This window comes from Hypanus sabinus, chromosome 3, assembly GCF_030144855.1.
Source record: "Hypanus sabinus isolate sHypSab1 chromosome 3, sHypSab1.hap1, whole genome shotgun sequence".
NCBI lineage: Eukaryota > Metazoa > Chordata > Chondrichthyes > Myliobatiformes > Dasyatidae > Hypanus > Hypanus sabinus.
In genome coordinates this window covers 162,712,179-162,736,555 of record NC_082708.1, presented here as the reverse complement: position 1 = coordinate 162,736,555, position 24,377 = coordinate 162,712,179, and the positions used below count along the sequence as shown (strand labels likewise).

The window sequence follows — 24,377 nt, the reverse complement described above, 5'->3', positions numbered from 1 at the left end:
CACAAAGTGCTGGAGGAACTCAGCAGGTCAGGCAGCATCTATGGAAAGGAATAAGTGTCAACATTTCATGCCAGGACTCTGCATCCGGATGGGAAAGGGAGGGGGAAGAAGCCAGAATAAGAAGGTGGAAGAGGTGAAGGAGTTCAAGCTGGAAGGTAATAGGTGAAGCCAGTTGAGAGGAAAGATAGGTGGGTAAGGGGAAGGGGTATGAAATGAGAAAGTGGAGGTGATTGGGGGAGAAAGTAAAAGGCTGAAGAAGAAATTTGATAGAGGAAGAAATGGATCATGGAAGAAAGGGAAGGAGGAAGGGCACCAGTGGGAGGTGATAGGTATAGATTTTACAAAGGAACTGTTCTTAAAAACTTGAGTTTAAGAAAACTAAAGGAATTGAACATTGAATTTTCATTCATCTTTTTAAACAGGTACACTCAGACCCGGCCTGGTGTCATTCAGCGATGTTCATCATGGAAGCAGAGTTCTCATTCATACTGCCTCAGCAACAGGGAGCAACCACAACAGATGCATTCGTGGTCTGCCATTTCGCAGCCAACCTGGAGCGGACCATCAGAAGTTGTTGACCTTACTCTTGATGAAGATGCTAGACGCAGAAGCCATCATGTGCTTTCTTTGTTCTGTGCTGCAAGGAGAGAAAAAAGGAAAAAAAATGCTTGACATCACCTATCTGTCGTTTAAAGATTTGTAAAGCTATTTCATTTTTTGTTCTGAGTGGAATTGCTGTAGTTTCTATCATTAGTGCTTCCCACAAAGGTATGTTTCCTCATTGTCTTCAAATGTCAATATGTCAGTATTGTGGGGTCCATACAGGAAGAATGTTTAGAAGTTTAATTAGTATTTTACATTGTGCCATGAGCTTCAGGAGGTCATCAGATTCAAATTGCATTTACCTAAACTAGAGTTGCAGAGTTACCAGAGCTAAACTTGCCCATCAGGTGGCATAATCATGCTGGAGCTAGGTGCACCATCAATTTAAGTAATAAATAGTTGACTTTAAATGTTTCTCTTTTGTTTTGAATTTTAAAGGCTGGTACAGGAAACACTGAATCTTTTGTTTAAGACTAGCATCTTTTGCTTTTGACCTCTAGCACGTACTGTAACAGTTCACTTTAATTAACTAGAGTAGATGAATATTGATCAATGCCATAAAGAACAAAGGAAAAATGATAGTCATCATATATGTGGCAGTGTAGCTCATTATGTTAGGCCTGGTCTGTTTATTAGTTTATTTCAAGAATGTATAGGAAAGCACTAATCTGGTAAGAGTGCTGCCACCACATTTACAGCACAAAGGAATTTTACCCATTGACAGTAGGGCTGCAAAAACTTGTATTATTACACCAAGCAGCAATGATAATTTGTATTTTCAAGCCTGATGGTAATTTGTGGTCACTCATGCTACCTGTTAAAAATGGTGGTTTAAAATTGAACATGTTAAATTGAGCAGGAAACGTAGTGCTGAACATGTCATAGTTGTGCAACCAGGTGCACTTACTGGGCACTTATTTTATGTTCTTGGACAAGTTTTATTGGGTGAAATGCATCCAAGTGATTTGTTTGGATAAAGGCATCAAATATTCTGTGTTTCCCCAAAGCTGGAGAGATTTTAAGGTTGCACATGTTAGCTGATCTTAGATCGATGTTTAAGATGGTAAAATTACTTTTGTACCTTTAATCATAATTTATGCTAGAAAGTTGAGCTTGCATTTTCAGTAAAGTTTGATCAGGTTAAGTTATGATACATCCCATGGCTGGGAGGGCTGTTAGACCTCTAAATCACAGAATTATCAAGTGCAAAAAGACATTGGCAGTCCATCTTGTTCACAACAGCATTTTGAAAGCCATCTAATTAGGAACTCCACTGCACCCACAATCCCTCTGCTTCCCTCATGGACTTCTAAATTACTTGCTTCTAGAGAATAGGGTAATTGAAAGAAGTATTGAAAGGAAGCCAGTTTTGGTGTGCCATTAAATCTGGGAAGTTTTATTTTTTGATTCATGATCTCTTTGGAAATCCTGTTTAATGAAACTTCTCATTTCCTAATATTTGAAGGATTTCCATTTTGGAATCAAAGCTGCAAAGAAAACTAAGCCATTTATCCCATTGGTTGTTTATTGTATTATAGTGGTAAATGGCAGTTTTAATTTATTGATAAAGTTGTTGATAGTGAGCCCTGTTGTTAAAATCTGTGTATTATATTTTAGCAGCTTCAATTACAAGTGTCAGAATCTTTTTTTATATCTTACCTGTGTATTTTTTTCATTTGCATTATTATTTCTTTTTAGTGGAGTTCTGGAGTGATTACCACTTTTGAGTTTTGAGAGTGTTTTATCAGAAAGGTACTGATAAACTGATAGTTTATGATAACTTATAGTTGATGATAACTTATAGTTGATGATAACTTATAGTTGTAAGTGTAAATTATCATCCCGAGAAATCACTAGGGACTAATATTTGTGGCAGTAGCATTTTAATGTTTTGTTTTTAATCCTTTATGCTATTATTCAAAACTTTGTGCACTCAAAGTTGAGTACATTTTTGTTCAAAAAGTGTGAATAATGGTGGATCTCTTTGCACACCAAACCCCATAGCCAACCTCCCTAGTTCAATTTTTTTTAAGATGGTAACTACCTTTATCTAGCATTGGTTGTTTGCATTATGTGAACCAACTTGGTAGATGATGTGAACTTGAGAAACAGGAGAAGATTAGGCTGATCAGACTGTCATTAAGGTCATTAACTGATCCATTCTTGGCCTCAATGCCACATTCCTTCACTCTGTCTATACCCCTACATTGGCTTGCAGTTTAAATGTCTGACAATCTTGCACTTGAATACAAACAAGGACTCCACCTCCATGGCTGTTTGGAGACCATTGAACCCAACATATAGCTTGAAGCAACACACACAAAATGCTGGAGGAACTCAGCGGGCCAGTTAGCATCTAAGAAAAGAGTACAGTTGACGTTTTGGGCCAAAACCTGCCAAAAAGTTTCAGCCCAAAACATAGACTGCACTCTTTTCCGAGATGCTGCCTGGCCTGCTGAGTTCCTGCAGCATTTTGTGTGTGTTGCTCAGATTTCCAGCAACTGCAGATTTTCTCTTGTTTGTAATATAGTTTGGAGCTCTGATCTTGACCCCATTACATTATGTTTTCCTATTTTAAAGGCTGCAGTTTAATTGTGTGGAGTTTTAGTAGATTTGCCAACAGGTTGCCAGACTATGAATAATTCTCAGCTTCCTGTGAAGTATATAGTTAAAGAAAGTAACCTTCCCACTTTAAAATAAAGTGAAACAATTCCATTCAGCCCTTAAAATGTATATTTTTTGATAGCAAGCTTAAGTAGGGTCCATTAAATGACAAACCATAGAATATTATCTACAACATCACATAAATTCCAGATAGATTACATAAAACTCAACTCATATTTTGTGTTAACATCTTAGCTGGTGTTTGTGATAGTTTTCCAATTGGGCAAGTTTTTGTATTGCATGTAGTTTTATGTGCATATTGCTCTGAAATGGTGTTTGCTTTAAATTGAACTTAGATCACTCTTCGAACCATTTAGTGTTAACTGGGATTCATATACCTCATACGTGTCTCTGAGCAATCATGGTTCAGGTTCAGGAATCCTGTTTTGTTGTGTAAAATCACTCTCAACTATTGGAAATTTCCATTAAATGATGTCCACTCTTTCTCCCTATGTGCTCCTGCAGTTAATAACTATCCCGCAAGTAAGACGCTCACAGAATTGGTATATAACAAGTGAAGATTTCAGGTGATTATCTGTGCCTATGTTATACTAAATGCTTTGTTACAGGTTTATACTCTAGAAAAAAGGGTTGTATTCAGTAAAAAGTCAAATTATATAATTCTGCCATTAGTTAATTTAAGTGGATGCTGCTATCTAATTCCTTGTAGATTTTAAATTAATTAAAAGGTACTTGCTACCTTTTTAAAAAAAAATTCCTGATGGTTGCTAACTGCTACTCTATAAAAATTTTCTAAATCACTTCTGAGTAGTGCATGTAACAGTGTTAAGAAGAAAAGTTGAGAGTAGCCCTTCACCTGAGACAAACCTATGAAATGAACAATATTTATTTTATTTAGTAATTCGGTATGGGTTAGGCCTTCTGGCCCTCAAACCACACTGCCCCAGCAAGCCGTGACAAAACCTAACCTACTCATAGGACAATTTACAATGTCCATTTAACCTACCTGATATGTCTTTGGACTAAGGGGAACCTGAAGAACCTAGGGAAATACCATGCATTCCATGGGGAAGATTAGAGTCCTTGGAGGTAGCGCTGGAATTGAACTACAGACTCTGGAGTGCCCGAGCTAAAATAGTGTCTCGCTGCCATGGCGTCCAGCATATGATATGAATCAATCCTTGAACTACTTTTTGTTCATCCAAAGTTCTTTAGAAGAAGCAATAAAAATAAGAAAACAAATCAAATGCAGACGTTAGTCTGGTGAGAAGGGTGGCTGCTTATTCAGGATTGGGGTTTGAGTTTATTAAAATAACTAAAATGTGTTTGTTCTTTACCTTGATCATTTTAACCTTTTCTATTCAGGCACAAAGGAGCTGCTACTCAAAAGATTAATACTTCGATGCTACCCATGAAGTATTGTCCTAGTTTGATCAAAGCCTCTCCTAAGTAGTTACATCTATTCCAGGGTACTAAAGCTCAGGGAAATAAATAAAAATAGTGTTGTTATATCTGACAGATTACTCAGCAAACTCAGTTGAGGAATGCACACCAAGATATCGAGTGAAAACAGTATTGGGCTCAGCTGTTTGTTAAAGTAGTCTTGACCACTTTAAGAGTTTGTGTTTGAACACCCACTTGAAAGATGGATTGAAGGACTACCATTATCCTCTGACTACTAACTATCCTGCCATGCACCAAGGAGAAAGACTAAGGAGGAACCATGAGCTGTGTCTAAACCCTGTAGAGGAGGATTTTGTTTGGCTAATATAATTGCATATAGTGGCTGATTTCTCATAGAATCTTGTGTTTCCTGTTACATATGCTAGAACTTCTCATCTTTTTCTAGATGAATCATAAGCAGTCACAAAAGGCAAGGCAATGTAGAAACTATAGATGCAATCTACATGATATCCCCAGGAATCAGTAGTACAATATTTGCTCATCAATTTCATAAGGGAATTTAGTACAGAGTTTCATCCAAATCAAAACAATATACCTGTGTTTAAAAATGTCAAACCACTGCTACGAATATTACTGCTTTACTAAATCTGGATTCTTTGGGATATGGTTTATATTTCAGGACCATCTTCTTTTTGAGGGTTTATTTAATTTTTGTGTAGGAATTGGATAAAGTTTGCTGTTCTAAAAGTAGCCACACTGGATAGTAACAGCAAGACCTAAAAGAACTGAGGTATAAATGCTTGTAAGTAGATTTTATTGAAGCATAAAAATGTATAGAATTATTACAAGAGTTTAAATTGCAGTTTAAGGAAGCAATTCTAAATAATCTTCAATTTATAAAGTGAAAATCTGATGAGATTGCACTAATTATGGATTTTGTGTTTTTGTTTCAAATATGTAAATACTTAATGCTGCCTTTTCTGAGGTTCTGGTAGCAGTGTATAGAATTTTAACTGTTATGCAGTGATTATAAAAAAAAACAAAAATTGAGAAAGAAGAATTAAAAAAAACTTTTAAACAATGAAGGCTGACTTATTTTTGTAAAGATATTCTTAATTGTTCTAGGTGGTTATCAGACGTTTGTACATGAACCATTTTCTGTGTGCACTCCCAGATATAAGGCTGTGCTATTTTCTGAGTGGTATCAAATCTCCTATTGTTATAGAATCCATAAATCTAGAAGTATAGGATACAGTATTCTGAACAGGTGAAGTGTGATGTGTCAGTTACATACAGCGAGTATGAGGTCATGGCATCATACTACAGAAACCACTGGAGTAAAGTAGACAAAGTGGGCAATATTGAAAATGAGAATTTGTAAATGGGTCACCTTACTCTATATTGTGACATACTGCACTAACAGTTGAAATTGGAGGACAGGCCAAAATCGCCATCTGTACCTGAATGAAGAATTCCCATAAGCATATAGGCTTCAGACAGTGTAGTCCTAGAGTGGATTTGAGACCCTTAGAATGTAATGGGTAGAATCTATTAATTCTTGTGGCTACCCAGCAAATCCTATATAAACTGCATATTATTAAAGAAAGGCTGGGTCAGATGCAGCTGTCGTAATTTCCAAGATTAAATGATCAACACTACTTATAAAGGTTACATGGAAAGAAATCTGGGAACTCACCTGTAAGAGGATTTGATTGAAGTTATCTTTGTCTCTGTGAGGTTATTTCTGGTTACATTCATTTGGCTGACGATGTCAAGGTGTAGACAAACCATCACTTTATGTTGGTACATCAATTTCAGTTCCTGTTAAACCCAATCAGATAAGGTGAAGTGGAGGTCCTCCCTAGTTTATGAATGCTCAACTTATATACACCTACATATACAAATGTTCACTGGGAGACTGGTAGAATGGCTTGTCTCCAGTATTTAGTGTTTTTGCCCTGGATTTGGATGCCGGTTGGGAAATCAATGTTCAGTTACATTTCTGGCTTGCGAATTGTTCAGGTTACAAACATTTCAAAGGAACGGAAACAGTACACAAAATTCTGGAGGAACTCAGCATGTTAGGCAGCTTCCATCCGGACTGAACCCTGCCATACCCTGGGGAGGACACTAATGAGTTTACCTCAGGAGGAGAAGACATTTTCTGCATTTCAACACATTCTGCTCCTTTGTGAGCCAGCTCAGCTACTGTGCAGTTATTAACACATATTTCCTTAAGTAGACTGATGTTAAAGGCTATGCTGAATGATGGATGAATTCAGAAGACATGCTTGTTTTAATCATGCAATTTTTCTGAGGGTTTCAAATGGTAATTTATAAGTTAAATTCTGGAACCTGATTCTTATTTGTTTGCTAAATACCCATCTTTGCTCTGTCTGGAAAGACTTCTTGTAAGAAGTAACATTCATTTTTTTTAGTAATTTTGTTGAAATTTATTGACGAGAACAAAACTGATCTCTGACTCCAGACCACTCGTCCCTTGCTTCATCATTCCCGTTACCTGATCTATTATCCCTTGTATGGTTTTTGTGTTACATTAAAATCCCAGTCATGTCATCATCCTCCCTGTTGTTGAAAAGCATCAGCTTTAGGAAGAAGCATCCAAATTATTGAGACTGAAATAAAATGCACCTGTAACCTGATCAAAATAAGGAGGGGCTTTGTTTCATCAATGTCTAAAAATAAGTACCTAAATTATTGTTTGGTGTATAGACTTTTTAAAAATAAATGCAAATTCCAGAACTTACAAAAATTGTTGATGTGCAAGTCCATTAACATCTGCTTCAGTTGTAGTCCATTGCTTTCAGAAAATACCGATGAACTGAAACTTGCATTCATGATAATTTCCACAGTAAAGTATTCAATGCTCTGAATCAAGGAAATGTTGGGAAAATAATGACTTAAGAAATATTTCACCATGTTAATCCTGATGTGGTCGTTATCTGAGTCCTGTTCCTTGTTTACCTAAGCCCGGATTATCTTGTTTATTTAAACCACTCAAGTCCCTCCCTTTGATATTTTAGATTTTTTGGTGTTACCTGTATTTTGTCTTCCTTCCTTGTGAAATTAAATGTAAAGTATCCATTTTGTCCATGATCATCTTTCAAAGTTCAAAGTAAATTTATTATCAAAGAATGTAAGTCACTGTATATACAATCCTGAGAGTCATTTTCTTACAGGCATACTCAATAAATCCATAATAGAATCTATGAAAGACTTGAGTGTTCAACTTGAGTGTTCAACCAGTGTGCAAAAGATGACAAACTGCAGATACAAAAGAAATAAATAATAATAAATTAGCAATAAATATACAGATCATGAAAAGAAGAGTCCATAAGTTGTGGGAACATTTTAATGATGGGGTAAATGAAGTTGAGTGAAGTTATCCCCTTTCATGCAAGAGTCTGATGGTTAAGGGAAACCTGAGGCTTCCATTCCACCTTCCTGATGGCAGCAGTGATAAGAGAAGAGAGCATGTCCTGGGTGCTGAAGGGTCCCTGATGATGGATGCTGCTTCCCTGCAACAACATTTCGTGTAGCGTCCCAATGGTGGTGAGGGCTTTATCCTTGATGGACTGAACCACTACTTTTTGAAGGACATTCCATTCAAGGACATTGGTGTATCTATTACCAGGCTGTGATGCAGCCACTCAGTATACTCTCCACTACACGTCAATAAAAGTTTGTCACAGTTTTAGATGTTATGCTGGATCTTCAAGAACTCCTAAGGAAGTAGGGGCAGCTGTGTTTTCTTTGTAATTGCACTTGCGTGCTGGGCCCAGTGCAGGTCTTCCAATATAATAATATCAAGGAATTTAAAATTGCTGATCCTCTGATGAGGACTGATGGACCTTTGTTTTCCTCCCCCTGAAGTCAATAAAAAGCTCCTTGGTTTTGCTGACGTTGAGTATGAGGTGGTTGTTATGACACTATTCAGCTAGATTTTCAATCTCCCTCCTATGTGCTGATTTGTCATCACCTTTGATTCAGCCCACAATGCACGGTCATAAATGTGAAGCAAGTAGAGCCGGGGGCTAAGCACAGCCTTGTGGTGCACCTGTGCTGATGGAGATCTTGGAGGAGATGATAAAAGACCATAAGACATAGGAGCAGAATTAGGTCATTTGGCCCATTGAGTCTTCTTTTCTTCAGTCACAGCTGATCCCCGTCCTCAACCCCCCTGTCCTTCTCCCCATACCCTTTGATGCCATGGCCAATCAAGAACCAATCAATCTCCACCTTAAATACACCCGACGATCTGGCCTCCACGGCTGCCTGTGTTAGCAAATTCACCACCCTCTGCCTGAAGAAATTACTCTACATCTTCATTTTAAATGAACACCCCTCGATCCTGACCCTGTGCCCTCTTGTCTTAGACTCCCCCCACCATGGGAAACATCCTTTCCACATCTACTCTGTCTAGGCCTTTCAACATTCGAAAGGTTTCAATGAGATCCCCCCACCCCATCCTTCTAAATTCCAGCAAATACAGACCCAGAACCATCAAACACTCCTCATATGATAAATTTTTCATTCCCAGAAACATCCTTGTGAACCTCCTCTGAACTCTCCAATGCCAGCACATCTTTTCTTAGATGAGGAGCCCAGAACTGTTCACAATACTCAAAGTGAGGCCTCACCAGTGCCTTATAAAGCTTCAGCATTACATCCTTACTCTTGCATCTAGACCTCTTGAAATGAATGCTAATATTACATTTGCCTTCCTCACCACTGACTCAATCTGCAAGTTAACCTTGAGGGTGTTGTGCACAAGGATTCCCAAGTCCCTTTGCATCTCAGATCATTTTGGATATCTCCCTTTATAGAAAATAGTTTGCACATTTATTTCTTCTACCAAAGTATATGACCATGCATTTTCCAACATTGTAGTTCATAAGCTGATTTATTGCCCATTCTTCTAATCTGTCTTAAGTCCTTCTGCAGCCCACGTTTCCTCAACACTACCTGTCCCTCCACCAGTCTTCAATTCATCTGCAAACTTGGCAACAAAGCCATCTATTCCATCATCTAAATCATTGATATACAGCATAAAAAGCGGTGGTCCCAATACAGACTCCTGCAGAACACCACTAGTCACTGGCAGCCAACCGGAAAAGGATAATTTTATTCCCACTTGCTACCTCCTAACAATCAACCAATACTCTAACCATGCTAGTAACTTTCTTGTAATACCATAGGTTCTCAACTTGTGAAGCGGCCTCCTGTGTGGCACTTTGTCAAAGGCCTTATGAAAATCCAAATATACAACATCCACTGCACCCCTTTTATCTATCTTATATGTTATCTCCTCAAAGAATTCCAATAGGTTTGTCTGGTAAGATTTCCCCTTATGGAAACCATGCTGACTTTGTCCTGTCATGTCCTGTGTCACCATGTGCTCCATAAACTCATTAACAATTGACTCCAACATCTTCCCAACCACAGAGGTCAGGCTAACTCGTCTATAATTTCCTTTCTGCTGTGTTCCACCTTTTTAAAGTGTGGAGTGACATTTGCAATTTCCAGTGCTTCAGGACCATCCTAGAGCCCAATGATTCTTGAAAGATCATGACTAATGCCTCCACAATTTCTACCACTACCTCTTTCAGAAACCTAGGGTGCAATTTACCTGGTCCAGATGACTTATGCACCTTTAGGACTTACAGCTTTTTGAGCACCTTCTCCCTTGTAATAGTAACTGCATCCACCTATCATCCCTCGTGCCCCTCAACATCTGGCACACTGCTAGTGTCTTCTGCAGTGAAGACTGATGAAAAATACTCATTTAGTTCATCTGCCATCTTCTTGTCCCCCAATGTGAATTGTCTAGCCTCATTTCCTAGTAATCCTATATCCCCTCTCATCTGTCTTTTATTTTCTATATACTTGAAAAAGCTTTTTCTATCCACCTTGATATTGTTGCTAGCTTGCTTTCATATTTCATCTTTCCCTCCCAATAATTCTTTTAGTTGCTCTCTGTAGGTTTTTAAAAGCTTCCCATTCCTCTAATTTTTGCTTTATTATATGCCCTCTCGTTTGCTTTTGCATTAGCTTTGACTTCCATTGTCAGCCAGGGTAGTACTATTTTGCCATTTGAGTATTTCTTTGTTTTTGGAAAGCATCTGTTACAAGAATCACCCCTTGTAATAATGATCAGTGAGGCACAGAGAATCTGTATTTACCGACAAGTAACTTATTATTTCAACTAAAAAGCACAAGGGTTCACAGTCTTATAAACCTGTGTGCACCCTGCTAGAACTCCCTGACACACCATGAACAGTCAGTCAATGAAGAGAAAAGATATTACCCAGGAAGGGAGTCTACGCTGGCTAGGTGTTCCTTGAGGTCCCGATCTCCACATGTCCGTGGGGTCCTCCTTACCCACAATGGTTGGTCTCTGGCTGCTGGACAGTTATTGCCCCTGCGTATTTGGAGCTCCTGAGTCATTGGCTCAAGGTCACCTGACCTACCTTCGTCACCACCTTACTGGTCATTGTACAGGGCTACAGCCAACATTGTTTCATGGCTCTGCCCACCCCAGCCTTGTGTATTTGTATCTTTACACTCAGACTGGTCCAAACCAGTTAAATGAGGCAACACAGACAGAGTCTAACGAGATTACTGATTGTAGGTCTGGCATTTTACATAACAAATAGCTACTCCTCTGAGAATGGTTTCAGGTGTATTGCTCTGATTAGATTGTCCCAGAGCAAGGATCAGTTCAGAGTCCATTCCCTTCACATAACAAATGGCTACTTGTTTGAGAACGGTCTCAGGTTTAGCAGATCATTACCTGAAGCTTCCTGTATCCACATTCAGTTGCTCTGATTAGATTATCCAAGAGCAAGAAACTGTTCAGAGTCCACAAAATGGGGGAAAGAAAGACAACTGGCTTGTCTGCTTCCCTTGTCCCTGATCAGACTGAAGTTTCTTCTGGCCAACACATCTATCCTCACCTTCCTCATTTTCCCAGAAACTCAAAGCCTTTGCTGCTCTACTGTCATCCCTGCCAGCATCTTCTTCCAAATTACTTTGTTCACCTCTTTTCTCAAACCACTGTAATTTCCTTTACTCCACTGAAATACTGCTATGTTAAGACTTTACCTTCTCCCTATCAAATTTCAATTTAAATTCAATCATATTGTGATCACTGCCTCCTAAGGGTTCCTTTACCTTAAGTTCCCTGATTGCCTCCGGTTCATTACATAACACTCAATCCAGTATAGTCGATCCCCTAGTAGGCTCAACGACAAACTGCTCTAAAAAGCCACCTCTTAGGCATTCAACAAATTCTCTATTGAGATCCATTACCAACCTGATTTTCCCAATCCACTGCATGTTAAAATCTCCCATGACTATCGTAACATTGCCTTTTCTATTTCCCATTGTGGTCTGTAGTCCACATTCCAGCTACTGTTTGGATGCCAGTTTATAACTACTATCAGGGTCCTATTACCCTTGCAGTTTCTTAACTCAACCCACAAGGATTCAACATCTTCTGATTCTATGTCACATCTTTCTAATGATTTGAAGTCATTCTTTACCACCAGTCATTCTTTTACCATCTTCTGCCTACCTTCCTGTTTCTCCGATACAATGTATAACCTTGGACATTCAGACCCCAACTATAACCATCCTTCCACCATGATTCAGTGATAGCCACAACATCATACCTGACAATCTGGATCATCCACCTTATTTCTTATACTCCGTGCATTGAGATATAACACTCTGATTGCTGGATTTGCAACCCTTTTTGATTCTGTATCCTTAATGCATTGATACTTACCCTGCTGGTTGCAACTTTGTCCTGTCATCTGCCTGCCCTTCTGACGCTATCTTTGCTTTTCTACATCCATCCTATCCTGAGTTCCTTCACTCCAGTTTCAACTGCCTGCCAAATTAGTTTAAGCTCTCCTCAACAGCTCTAACAAACCCGCCCGAGAGAATATTGGTCCCCCTTGGGTTCAGGTGCAACCCTTCCCTTTTGTACAGGTCATATCTCCCCCAGAAGAGATCACAATGATCCAAGACCCTGAAGCCCTGCCCCTGCACCAGCTTCTCAGCCCAGCATTAATCTGCGAAATCACCCTGTTTCTACCCTCACTGGTGCGTGGCACAAGTAATAATCCAGAAATTACTACCCTGGAGGTCCTGCTTCTCAGTTTTCTGCCTAACTCTCTAAATTCTCTCTTCAGGACCTCTTTGGTTTTCCTTCCTATGTCACTGATACCAATTTTACTAAGACATTGTCTGCTCTCCCTCCCACTCCAAAAATGCTGTGGACGCAATCCGAGACGTCCCTGACCCTGGCGCATGGAGACAACATACTATTTGGGTATCCTGTTCTCGTCCACAGAACCTCCTGTCTGTTTCCCTGACATCTGAGTCCCCCATCACTATCACTCCCCTCTTCTTCCTCTATCCCATCATGCTCAGGGCCAGTAACCCGGTCTCCGTGGCATTCTCCTGGGCGGTCATCCCCCACAACAGTATCCAAAACAGTATGCTCGTTATTCAGGGAAATGGCCACAGGGGTGGTCTGTGTTATCTGCCTATTCATCGTCCCATTCCTTCTCCTGACAGCCACCCAACTATCTGCCTCCTGCAACCTAGGGGTGACTACTTCCCTGTAACTCCGATCGATGATCTCACTCCCTTGTACAAGCTGAAGGTCATCCAGCTGCTGCTCCAGATCCCTAACACAGTCCTCAAGGAGCTGCAGCCGGATGCACTTCACACAGATCTAATTCCCTGGGAAACTCTGGGTCTCCCAGGACCCCAACATCTGGCATGAAGAACACACAATGGCCATTTAAACTACTCTAAGTAACACTGACACAATAAGAAACAAAAGGAAACTTAACATGAACTTCCCCAGAGCCAACACCTCTTCCAAGCCAAGCCTCCTTTGTGCAAAAACCTGACACTCCCACATTCACCACTGGCCCACTCCTCACAACGTTGACTGGAGCCTGCAAGTGAGGAAATCGAGGATCCAATTGCACAAGGAGGTATTGAGGCCAAGGTCTTGAAGCTTATTGATTAGTTTCTTGAATGCCTCTAAGAGTCTCCATTTCCTCTTACACATGGGCCTCTCAGTTCCTACTAGTCTATTCATCACTAGTCAGAAACCTTGCCAGTTTTCTCACCCCAGCTGATGGTTGCTGCATTTTGTCCAAAGTGATTAATGAAACTTTTAACATAACAATGTAGTAAAATACTTTACTAGAACATTATTAAATAAAGTTTGATATGCAAGAGATATTCACAGCAATGCTAAATCATTGTGGACAATTTTAACAGCAGAGGAGGTTATTAAAAGGAGACAGAAAGGTGGGGAAACATTGGGGGAGAGTTCTAGATTCTGAGCTGAGGGCATTACCCCCAGTGGTGTAAAGAGTAGAATTAGGATGCAAGATGATAGAAATGTAACATACAGACTACTTCAGCTAAGTTAGCATGCGTGAGAACTTGAATTTGGACCATTCTAGTCTCTACAGACTAATGCAGTACAGGTGATATGGCTACAGTTTGTTTATTAAAGGAATTATTGCAATTAATGGTGGAGGTGGCAGGCTATGAAACGCAGGCTGCTGCACCTTCACCTCTTGTACCCTGCTTCACTTTAAATAGTTACAAAGCCCAAGAGGATTTAATGAGCACCATTGTCTCCGCTTCACCCACTGCAACAAAAACCTCACACTCAAAGTCGAGTTTATTGTTGGGTGTGCAGGTGCATTGGAAAGCTTACTTGCTGCAATATCACAGACCCAGAGCATCACATATCCAACATTCACAAGAAAAACACAATATAAATTACACAAGTTATTCAATGCTGTTCTGAGGAAATAGATGAGCTATGCTACTGCTTTGAGTAGGTAGACTGGTCCATGTTCATGACACAGTCATGGAATCATGCAGCATGGAACAGGCCCGTTGGCCCAACTCATCCATGCTGACTGCACTGTCCATCGAGCCGAACCCATCTGCTGGCACTCAGCCCTTAGCCCTTCAGCCATCTCCCAACCCATGTGAGGGATCCTCGGACAGTGAGACTGGGGAATTTATCTGCCATTTCTTTTTATTCTTGGAATTAGTTGAATCAATAGTTGGCTCCAGTTTTCATGGTGGAGGGCACTGCAAACCCTCTTCAGATTACTGATGGGCTAGATTCAGAGAATTTGGGGGAATGATCACCACCAGAAGGGACAAGATCATGTAAAAGTCATTCAAGAAGGGAGAAAAGACAGAAAAGAGAAGAAGTTACAGGCCTGTTAGCTGAACATCATTGGCAAGATGCTCAAGTTTGTAAGCAAGAAACATAGTCATTTGGAGAGGCTTAGTATAATCTAATCACATTCCATGAAAGAGTATCACGTCCGACAAATTTGTTAAGAGTTCTTCAAAGATGTCATAGCAGAGCCGAATTAGTCAATACAGTGCGCTTGTATTTATAAAAGGCATTTAACAAGGTGGTGCAAAAGATAAAAGACTGTGGTATTGGGAAAGCGTTTTAGCGTGGATTGAAGATTGGTTATTGCTTAGATGACGGGGCTGTTATAAATAGGTCTTTTTTTGGGCTGGAAGTTTGTAATCGGAGAGCTGTCTGGATGACCAGTGCTTGGCCCTCAATTATTAACGAATTTGTCTGGACAAGAGGAGGAGTGTAAGGTATCCATGTTGCCAATAAGAGAAAAAAGGAGGGATGGCACATTGTGATGAGGATATTTGGACCCTGCAACATGATATAGCAGGCAGAATGAGTGGACGAGGAGTTGGAGCTTAATGTGGGGAAAGTGTAAGGTTTTGCATTTCAGGAAGTGAAGTTTAACAGCCTATTAGTGTAGACTGGAAAAAGATTGAGTTAAGTACAGAAGAATCTACAAATTCTTGTGCTCGAATTGCAAAAATAGAAAAAAAGCAGGCAGGTGGAGCAGGTGTTTAGGAAGCCCTTCATTGCAAGAAGGTTGGAGTTTAGAAATGGTGAAGTATTTTTACAGTTGTGCAGGGTATTGGTGAGGCTTAATTATTGCGCACGATTTGGTCCCCTTATTTGAGAAAGAACATACTGGCATTGAAAGCCAAAGAGTAATCTCATGAGATGGCAGGGTCGCCTATCATAAGTGTCTAAAGAAACCACATCCACACTCTGGAAATGAGAAGAGTGAGGGGCAATCTGATTGAAACATACAAGATCCTGAAGGGGAACACTAAATTGATGTTGGGATGTTTTAACTAGTGGGAGAGTCTTAACTAGGGGGCATAGGTATAAGATAAAGGGGCAGTCATTTAAAACTTCGGCGTGTAGGAATTCATCTTACATAGGGTGTTAAATATCTAGAAGTCTCTATCCTGGAGGGTGTGGAGCCTAGATCACTGAGGGTATTTAAAGTGGAAGTGGATATATTCTGGGGAGATCGAGGAATTGACGGCCATGAAGAACTGGCACTAAAGAGGAGTTATGGCTGGGGCTGTTACAGTTTCTCTGTAACTTAGGTGCTGAAACCCAGGTAGCATTCTAGTAAATCTCCTCTGTACTCTCTCTACTTTGTTACATTTTTCCTATAATTCGGTGACCAGAACTGTACACAATACTCCAAATTTGGCCTCACCAATGCCTTGTACAATTTTAACATTACATCCCAACTCCTATACCCAATGCTCTGATTTATAAAGGCCAGCATACCAAAAGCTTTCTTCACCACCCTATCCACATGAGATTCCACCTTCAGGGAACTATGCACCATTATTCCTAGTTCACTCTGTTCTACTGCATTCTTTTTTTTTAAACTTTTTTTTATTGCATTTTTAAGTAGTTACAAAATGAAGTATGGAAAAACAATGTATATAACCCTTCCCCCCTCCCCTTATCCCCTCCCCGCTAACTGCCCTATAGAAAAGAAAGAAAGAAAGAGTGCCTGGTTGTTGGAAGATCTCCACATGCTCCATGGAATTCGTAATAACTTTAATATGTATATTTATTTCTTTCCCCAAATAACCAATTGTTTCATCTTCAGAACATTTATAGATTTAATCCTGTCTTTTGTAAATAAGGGCTCCAAATTTTCAGAAATGTTTCATATTTATCTCTTAAATTATACGTAATTTTTTCTAATGGAATACAACCATAAATTTCTTTCTTCCAAGAATCTATACTTAAATATGTATCCGATTTCCAAGTAACTGCAATAGCTTTTTTGGCTACTGCCAGTGTAATTTTTATACATTCTTTCTGGTATTTATTTAGTTTGAGTTTTGGTTTTATCCCTTCAATATCACCTAATAAGAGTAATATTGGATTATGAGGAAATTGTGTTCCTGTAATTTGTTCCAGTAGAAGTCTTAAATTTGTCCAAAAAGGTTGAATTTTAGAGCAAGACCATGTAGAATGTAAAAAAGTACCAGTTTCCTGGTTACATCGGAAACACTGATCCGATAAGTTTGGATTTAATTAATTTATTTTTTGTGGTGTAATATATAATTGATGTAGAAAATTATACTGCACTAATCTTAACCGAACATTTATTGTATTTGTCATGCTATCAAGACATAGTCTTGACCAATTTGTTTCTTCAATTTTAATATTCAAATCACTTTCCCATTTTTGTCTTGACTTATGAACTCCTTGTTTAATTGCCTGTTTTTGAATCAAATTATACATACAAGATACAAATTTTTTAATATTTCCTTTTTGAATTAAAATTGCTATTTCATTAGGTTTCAGTAATAACATTGTTTGACCTAATTTTTCTCTTAAATAAGCCCTTAATTGAAAGTAACAAAATAAAGTATTATTTGATACTTTATATTTATTCTTTAATTGATCAAATGACATTAATATACCTCCTTCAAAACAATTCTCTATATATCTAATCCCTTTTTGAATCCAATTATATAAAAGTTGATTGTCCATTGTGAAAGGAATAAGTCTATTTTGAATTAAAGATCTCTTTGCTAATAAAGATTTTTTTGTCTCATCATCAACATTTATCTTATTCCATAAATCAATCAAATGTTTTAACATAGGAGATTCTTTCTTTTCCCGTATCCATTTAGATTCCCATTTGTATATAAAATCTTCTGGTACGTTTTCTCCTATTTTATCTAGTTCTATTCTAACCCATGCCGGTTTATCTTTCTCGAAAAAAGATGCAATAAATCTAAGTTGATTTGCTTTATAATAATTCTTAAAATTTGGAAGTTGTAATCCTCCTAGATCAAATTTCCATGTCAATTTTTCCAACGATATTCTTGACATCTTACCTTTCCAGAGAAATTTCCTCACATATTTGTTTAACTCTTGAAAAAACTTCTGGGGTAATTGTATTGGTAATGATTGAAATAAATATTGTAGTCTAGGGAATATATTCATTTTTATAGTATTTACTCTACCTACTAATGTTATTGGTAATGCCATCCATTTATCAAGATCTTCCTGAATTTTTTTCAAAAGTGGTAAATAATTTAATTTGTATAAGTTTTTTATGTCATTATCAACTCTTACACCTAAATATTTTATACCATTTGCTGGCCATCTAAATTGAGTTATTAATTGACATTGATTATAATCTCCTTTAGTAAGAGGTAAAATTTCACTTTTATCCCAATTTATTTTATAACCCGATATTTTCCCATATTCTTCTAATCTATAGGATAATTTGCGTAGTGAATGTAGTGGATCTGTTAAATAAAGTAGAACATCATCAGCAAATAAGTTAATCTTGTATTCTTCCTGATTAACTCTGAAACCCTTAATATCTGGATCCATTCTAATTAATTCAGCTAGTGGTTCTATTGCCAACACAAACAAAGCAGGTGATAATGGGCAACCTTGCCTAGTTGATCTTGTTAACTGAAATGATGTTGAAATTTGACCATTTGTCACTACTTTAGCTTTGGGATTAGTATTTAAGGTTTTAATCCATTTTATAAATGATGTTCCTAATCCATATTTTTCCAATACCTTAAATAAAAAATCCCATTCCAATCTATCAAATGCTTTTTCTGCATCTAAAGCAACTGCCACACTCATTTCCTCCCTCTTTTGCGCTAAATGGATTATACTAAATAACCGGGTTACATTATCTGCCGATTGTCTATTTTTGATAAATCCTGTTTGATCCATATGCACTAATTTTGGTAAGCATTTAGTTAATCTATTAGATAAGATTTTTGCTATTATTTTATAATCGGTGTTTAATAAAGAAATAGGTCTATATGATGCTGGTTTTAAAAGGTCTCTATCTTTTTTTGGCAATACTATTAAAATAGCTGTTGAAAAAGATTCTGGAAGTTTATGCGTTCTTTCCGCTTGATATATTAACTCCATAAAAGGAGGAATTAATAAATCTTTAAACTTTTTATAAAATTCAGGTGGAAAACCATCTTCTCCTGGAGATTTATTACTTTGAAGTGATCCCAAAGCTTCCTCAACTTCCTTCAATGTAAAAGGCGTATCTAATCCCTTTTGTTCTTCTGTATTTAATTTTGGAAGAGTTATTTGTGATAAAAATTCTTCTATCTTAACATCATCATTCTTTGATTCTGATTTATACAACTCAGAATAAAAATTCTTAAAAGCCTCATTAATTTCTAGAGGCTTATAAGTAATTTCATTCACTTTTGTTCGAATTGCATTTATTGCTTTGGAAATCTGATCTGTTTTTAACTGCCATGCAAGAACTTTATGTGATCTTTCACCTAGTTCATAATATCTCTGTTTAGTTCTCATAATTACTTTTTCTGTTCGATATGTCTGGAGTGTATTATATTTTAACTTCTTATTAATAAGTTGTCTTCGTTTTTCTTTTGTCATATTTCTTTGAGATTCTTTTTCTAATTTTATAATCTCTTTTTCCAATTGATCTATTTCTATCATATATTCCTTCTTAATTTTAGAAGTATAATTTATTATCTGGCCTCTCAAATATGCTTTCATTGCTTCCCATAATATAAATTTATCATCAACTGAATGTAAATTTGTATCTAAAAAGAACTGAATCTGCTTTTTCATAAAATCACAAAAATCTTGACGTTTTAATAGAATTGAATTAAATCTCCATCTATAAATTGATTCCTCTTTATCTATCTTTGTCATTGTCATTATTAAAGGAGAGTGATCAGACAATATTCTTGCTTTATATTCCACATTTTTCACTCTATCTTGAGTATTTGTTGATAATAGGAAAAAATCTATCCTAGAGTATGTTTTATGTCTATTTGAATAGAATGAATAATCCCTTTCTTTTGGATTGATTCTTCTCCATACATCAATCAAATTTAAATCTTTCATCAATGATAGAGTTAATTTTGCTACTTTTGATTTTGTAATAGCCTTTGTTGATCTATCTAAAACTGGATCTAAACAAAAATTAAAATCTCCACCTATTAATATTTTATCATGTGCGTTAGCCAAATTCAAAAAAACCTCCTGTATAAATTTTACATCATTTTCATTTGGTGCATAAATATTCATAAGAGTCCATAGTTCTGAAAAAATTTGACAATGTATAATTAAATATCTTCCTGCCGAATCAGTTAATACATTTTGTATTTTAATTGGTAAATTTTTATTAACCAAAATTGCAACTCCTCTCGCCTTTGAGTTAAATGAAGCTGCAATAACATTTCCAACCCAGTCTCTTTTTAATTTCTGATGTTCTATATCCGTTAAATGAGTTTCTTGTAAGAAAGCTATATCTATTTTCATTTTTTTAATATATGTTAAAATTCTTTTTCTTTTTATTGGTCCATTAAGCCCATTAACATTAAAACTTAAAAAATTCAATAGATTAGTCATTATTTTTAATTATGTTACTCCAATCTATAATAATATCTAATCTTTCAACTTTCATTGTATCCTGGGAAATCTTTTTAGAAGTCTCCACGTTGCTATGTGTGTCCCCACCAATCATCCAGGCAAAAGAATAGAAGAAAAATAGAAAGTAAAGAAAAAAACAAAATAGCCCCCTACTAATGTTGTGAAAGAAAAAAAACACAACATTACCCCCCTCTATTGTACGGGTCATGGCAATCGCCATGATTACACACGTGAATCCCGTAGTAACCGATTCAAAGCTCCCCAGCCCCCCCGCAACATAAAAAGTATATATATAAAAAAAACATACTATTCTCAGTTATTATTTCTAAAATTTTACTTTTCTCCCTTATATCATCCTTAAATGTCCATCAGTTCCATTCACTATCTCTGTCTTCATCTTTAACCATTACATTTAAAAGTCTCTACGTTTAATTAGCGAAGAGATGGGAGTTTTTGTGCGAACACCTCCGCTTCTCGATAATCAGAAAAAAATCTTTTTCCCTCCTCCAAAAAAATTATCAGAGTTGCTGGGTGACGCATTAAAAACTTATAACCTTTTTTCCATAAAACATTTTTAGCTGGGTTGAATTCTTTCTTTCTCTTCAAAAGGTTATAACTTATATCAGGATAAAAAAGAACTGGTTTCTCTGCTATCATCAATGGACCTTTTCTTCTTTTAGCACCTTGGGCAGCTGCCTTCAAAATCTTTTCTTTATCCTGGTATCTTAAACATCTTATCAGAATTGATCGCGGATTTTGATCATCTTGAGATCTTGGTCGTAAGGCTCTGTGCACCCTTTCAATCTCAATTGAAGTTTCTTCTCCCATTTCCAATTTTTCAGGTATCCATTTTTGAAAAAAATTTATTGGGTCTTCTCCTTCGGTACCTTCTTTAAGTCCAACAATTTTAATATTGTTGCGTCTACTAAAATTTTCGAGCTTATCAATTTTTCCCACGAGTTGTTTTCTTTCTGATGTCCAGGCATCATTATCATCTTCCATCTTCTTCATTCTTCCATCCATTTCTTCCACTTTGACTTCCAAATCTGTAATTTTCTTTTCCATTTTTTCCTGTTTCTTTGTCATTTTATCAAACATAGCCTCCATTTTTGTTATTTTTTCTTTAATTACTTTTAATGCATTTAATTTTTCTAATTTATGCATTATTTGCCTCAAAGTCTTTTTTGTGTTTTCAGAGGAACTTTCATCTTCTTCTTCTTCTCCATCTTCGTCTGATTTTTCCAGAGAGTCCGACTCTCTCTCAGACTCACTTTCACTGTCGGTTTCAGTCGTTGCTGGGTTTTGTAGTTCTGGTTGCACTCGTTTGCGCATGCTCGTTCCTTTACGCTTGCGCAGTTCTCGTTGATCTTTTCCTTTAGAAATGGCCGATGCTGCCGCGGTCTCCTTTTCTGTTTCACCGGTGGTGTGTTGTACCTGAGTCCGCAGTTCTTCGGTAGAAGTAGGCCTTGATTCTGTTCCAACTTGAGCGGTCTTCACGGAAGTAGTTTTCTTCATCCTCTGTTTATGAGGCATAGCTTAAAACAATCCAGAGTAGTTTATGAGTAACCTTAAAAAAGTATTGATTGACTTTTCTTCACTTAAACATTAATTTATTAATTTTTTTACGGGAGGGCTGAGTTCCAGCGTCTCGATCCTACGTCATCACGTGACGTCCCCCTACTGCATTCTTCAATGCCCTACCATTTACCATGTATGTCCTATTTTGATTAGTCCTACCAAAATGTAGCACCTCACACTTACCAGCATTAAACTCCATCTGCCATCTTTCAGCCCACTCTTCTAACTGGCCTAAATCTCTCTGCAAGCTTTGAAAACCTACTTCATTATCCACAATGCCACCTATCTTAGTATCATCTGCATACTTACTAATCCAATTTACCACCCCATCATCCAGATCATTAATGTATATGACAAACAACACTGGACCCAGTACAGATCCCTGAGGCACACCACTAGTCACTGGCCTCCAACCTGATAAACAGTTATCCACCACTACTCTCTGGCATCTCCCATCCAGCCACTGTTGAATCCATTTTACTTCTTCAATATTAACACTTAACGATTGAACCTTCCTACTAACCTTCCGTGTGGAACCTTGTCAAAGGCCTTACTGAAATCCATATAGACAACATCCACTGCTTTACCCTCATCAACTTTCCTAGCAACTTCAAAAAATTCAATAAGATTTGTCAAACCTGACCTCAACGCACAAATCCATGTTGACTGTTCCTAATCAGACCCTGTATATCCAGATAGTTATATATACCATCTTTAAGAATACTTTCCATTAATTTACCCACCACTGACGTCAAACTTACAGGTTTACTCTTAGAACCCTTTTTCAACAATGGAACCACATGAGCAATACGCCAATCCTCTGGCACCATCCCCGTTTCTAATGACATTTGAAATATTTCTGTCAGAGCCCCTGCTATTTCTACACCAACTTCCCTTGAGGTCCTAGGGAATCTTCTGTCAGGACCTGGAGACTCATCCACTTTTATATTCTTTAAAAGTGCCAGTACTTCCTCCTCTTTAATCATCATAGTTTCCATAACTACCCTACTTGTTTCCCTTACCTCACACAATTCAATATCCTTCTCCTTAGTGAATACCGAAGAAAAGAAATTGTTCAAAATCTCCCCCATCTATTTTGGCTCCACACATAGCTGTCCACTCTGATTCTCTAAGGGACCAGTTTTATCCCTCACTATCCTTTTGCTATTAATATAACTGTAGAATCCCTTTGGATTTATTTTCACCTTGCTTGCCAAAGCTTTACCATAGCTTTGGAGAGGGATAGGAATAGACAAGTTAGGAAAGTGTTTAATTGAAGTAAGGGGAATTATGAGGCTATCAGGCAGCAACTTGGAGGCATAAATTGGAAACAGATGTTCTCAGGGAAACATACAGAAGAAATGTAGCAAATGTTCAGGGGATATTTGCGTGGAGTTCTGCATAGGTATGTTTCAATGAGACAGGGAAAGGATAGTAGGGTACAGGAACCATGGTGTACAAAGGCTGTTGTCAAGAAGAAAAGAAGAGCTTACAAAAGGTTCAAAAAACTAGGTAATGATAGAGATCAAAAAGATTATAAGACTAGCAGGAAGGAGCTTAAGAATGAAATTAGAAAAGCCAGAAGGGGCCGTGAGTAGGCCTTGGCGAACAGGATTAGGGAAAACTCCAAGGAATTCTACAAGTATGTGAAGAGCAAGAGGATAAGACGTGAGAGAATAGGACCAATCAAGAGTGACAGTGGAAAAGTGTGTATGGAACTGGAGGAAGGGGCGTATCTACAGAAATTGCGCCCCTGTCCAAACATCTGACACCCATCTTTTAGATAACTTTACCATAATATCGGCTTAAAAGTACTAGTCAAGCTTGTTAATCTTTTAATTAACAAATTATGGCACTACGTGAAAATTGTAACTGCACCTTCCTTGCTTTCACTGATGCAAATTGGTCTCTGATGTGATCAAAGTCAGTGTTTTTGGTTCCTTCTCTTCCTACACTCAGCAGAGCAAGATCACAGGGTCTGTCTTGACCCATGGAGGCTCTGAAATATGAAAGTATTAGTTCTAACTTGCTGAATGATCTCTCACAGCTGCCGATGGAAACTGCGATGGTTAGCATTATCTGAATAGCAATGCGAAGATTGGGGAAGACGCTCTCATCTCCATACTGAACAATAAATTCAAGAAGCTCTTCAGGTCTTGATATTTTCATGTTGACCTGCCTTGATAGCAACATTCTGCAATCCAAAATTTCTTCATATAGCTGCTGTCCATCAATATCAGAGTCGTACAATTCACCCAAATTTTCGCACTTCTTCTTTAGGTTGTTACTGTTGGCGCAGTAACACAGTCCCTCAACGTCAAGA

The 24,377-nt window shown here is 37.7% G+C and overlaps 2 protein-coding genes across 2 annotated transcripts in view; both read left to right on the top strand.

The window, feature by feature from the left end:
• The window catches only part of LOC132391852 (protein ARK2N-like), a 32,891-nt gene extending 27,174 nt beyond the window's left edge, over positions 1 to 5,717 (top strand). Inside the window, exon 4 of the mRNA XM_059965549.1 lies at positions 423 to 5,717. Coding sequence (XP_059821532.1) covers positions 423 to 672 — 250 coding nt within the window. The 3' untranslated portion in view covers positions 673 to 5,717. The remainder of the gene's footprint in view (positions 1 to 422) is intronic.
• Positions 1 to 24,377, top strand: part of ark2ca (arkadia (RNF111) C-terminal like ring finger ubiquitin ligase 2Ca) — a 185,759-nt gene that overhangs the window by 117,657 nt on the left and 43,725 nt on the right. The gene's annotated exons all lie outside the window — the stretch shown is intronic.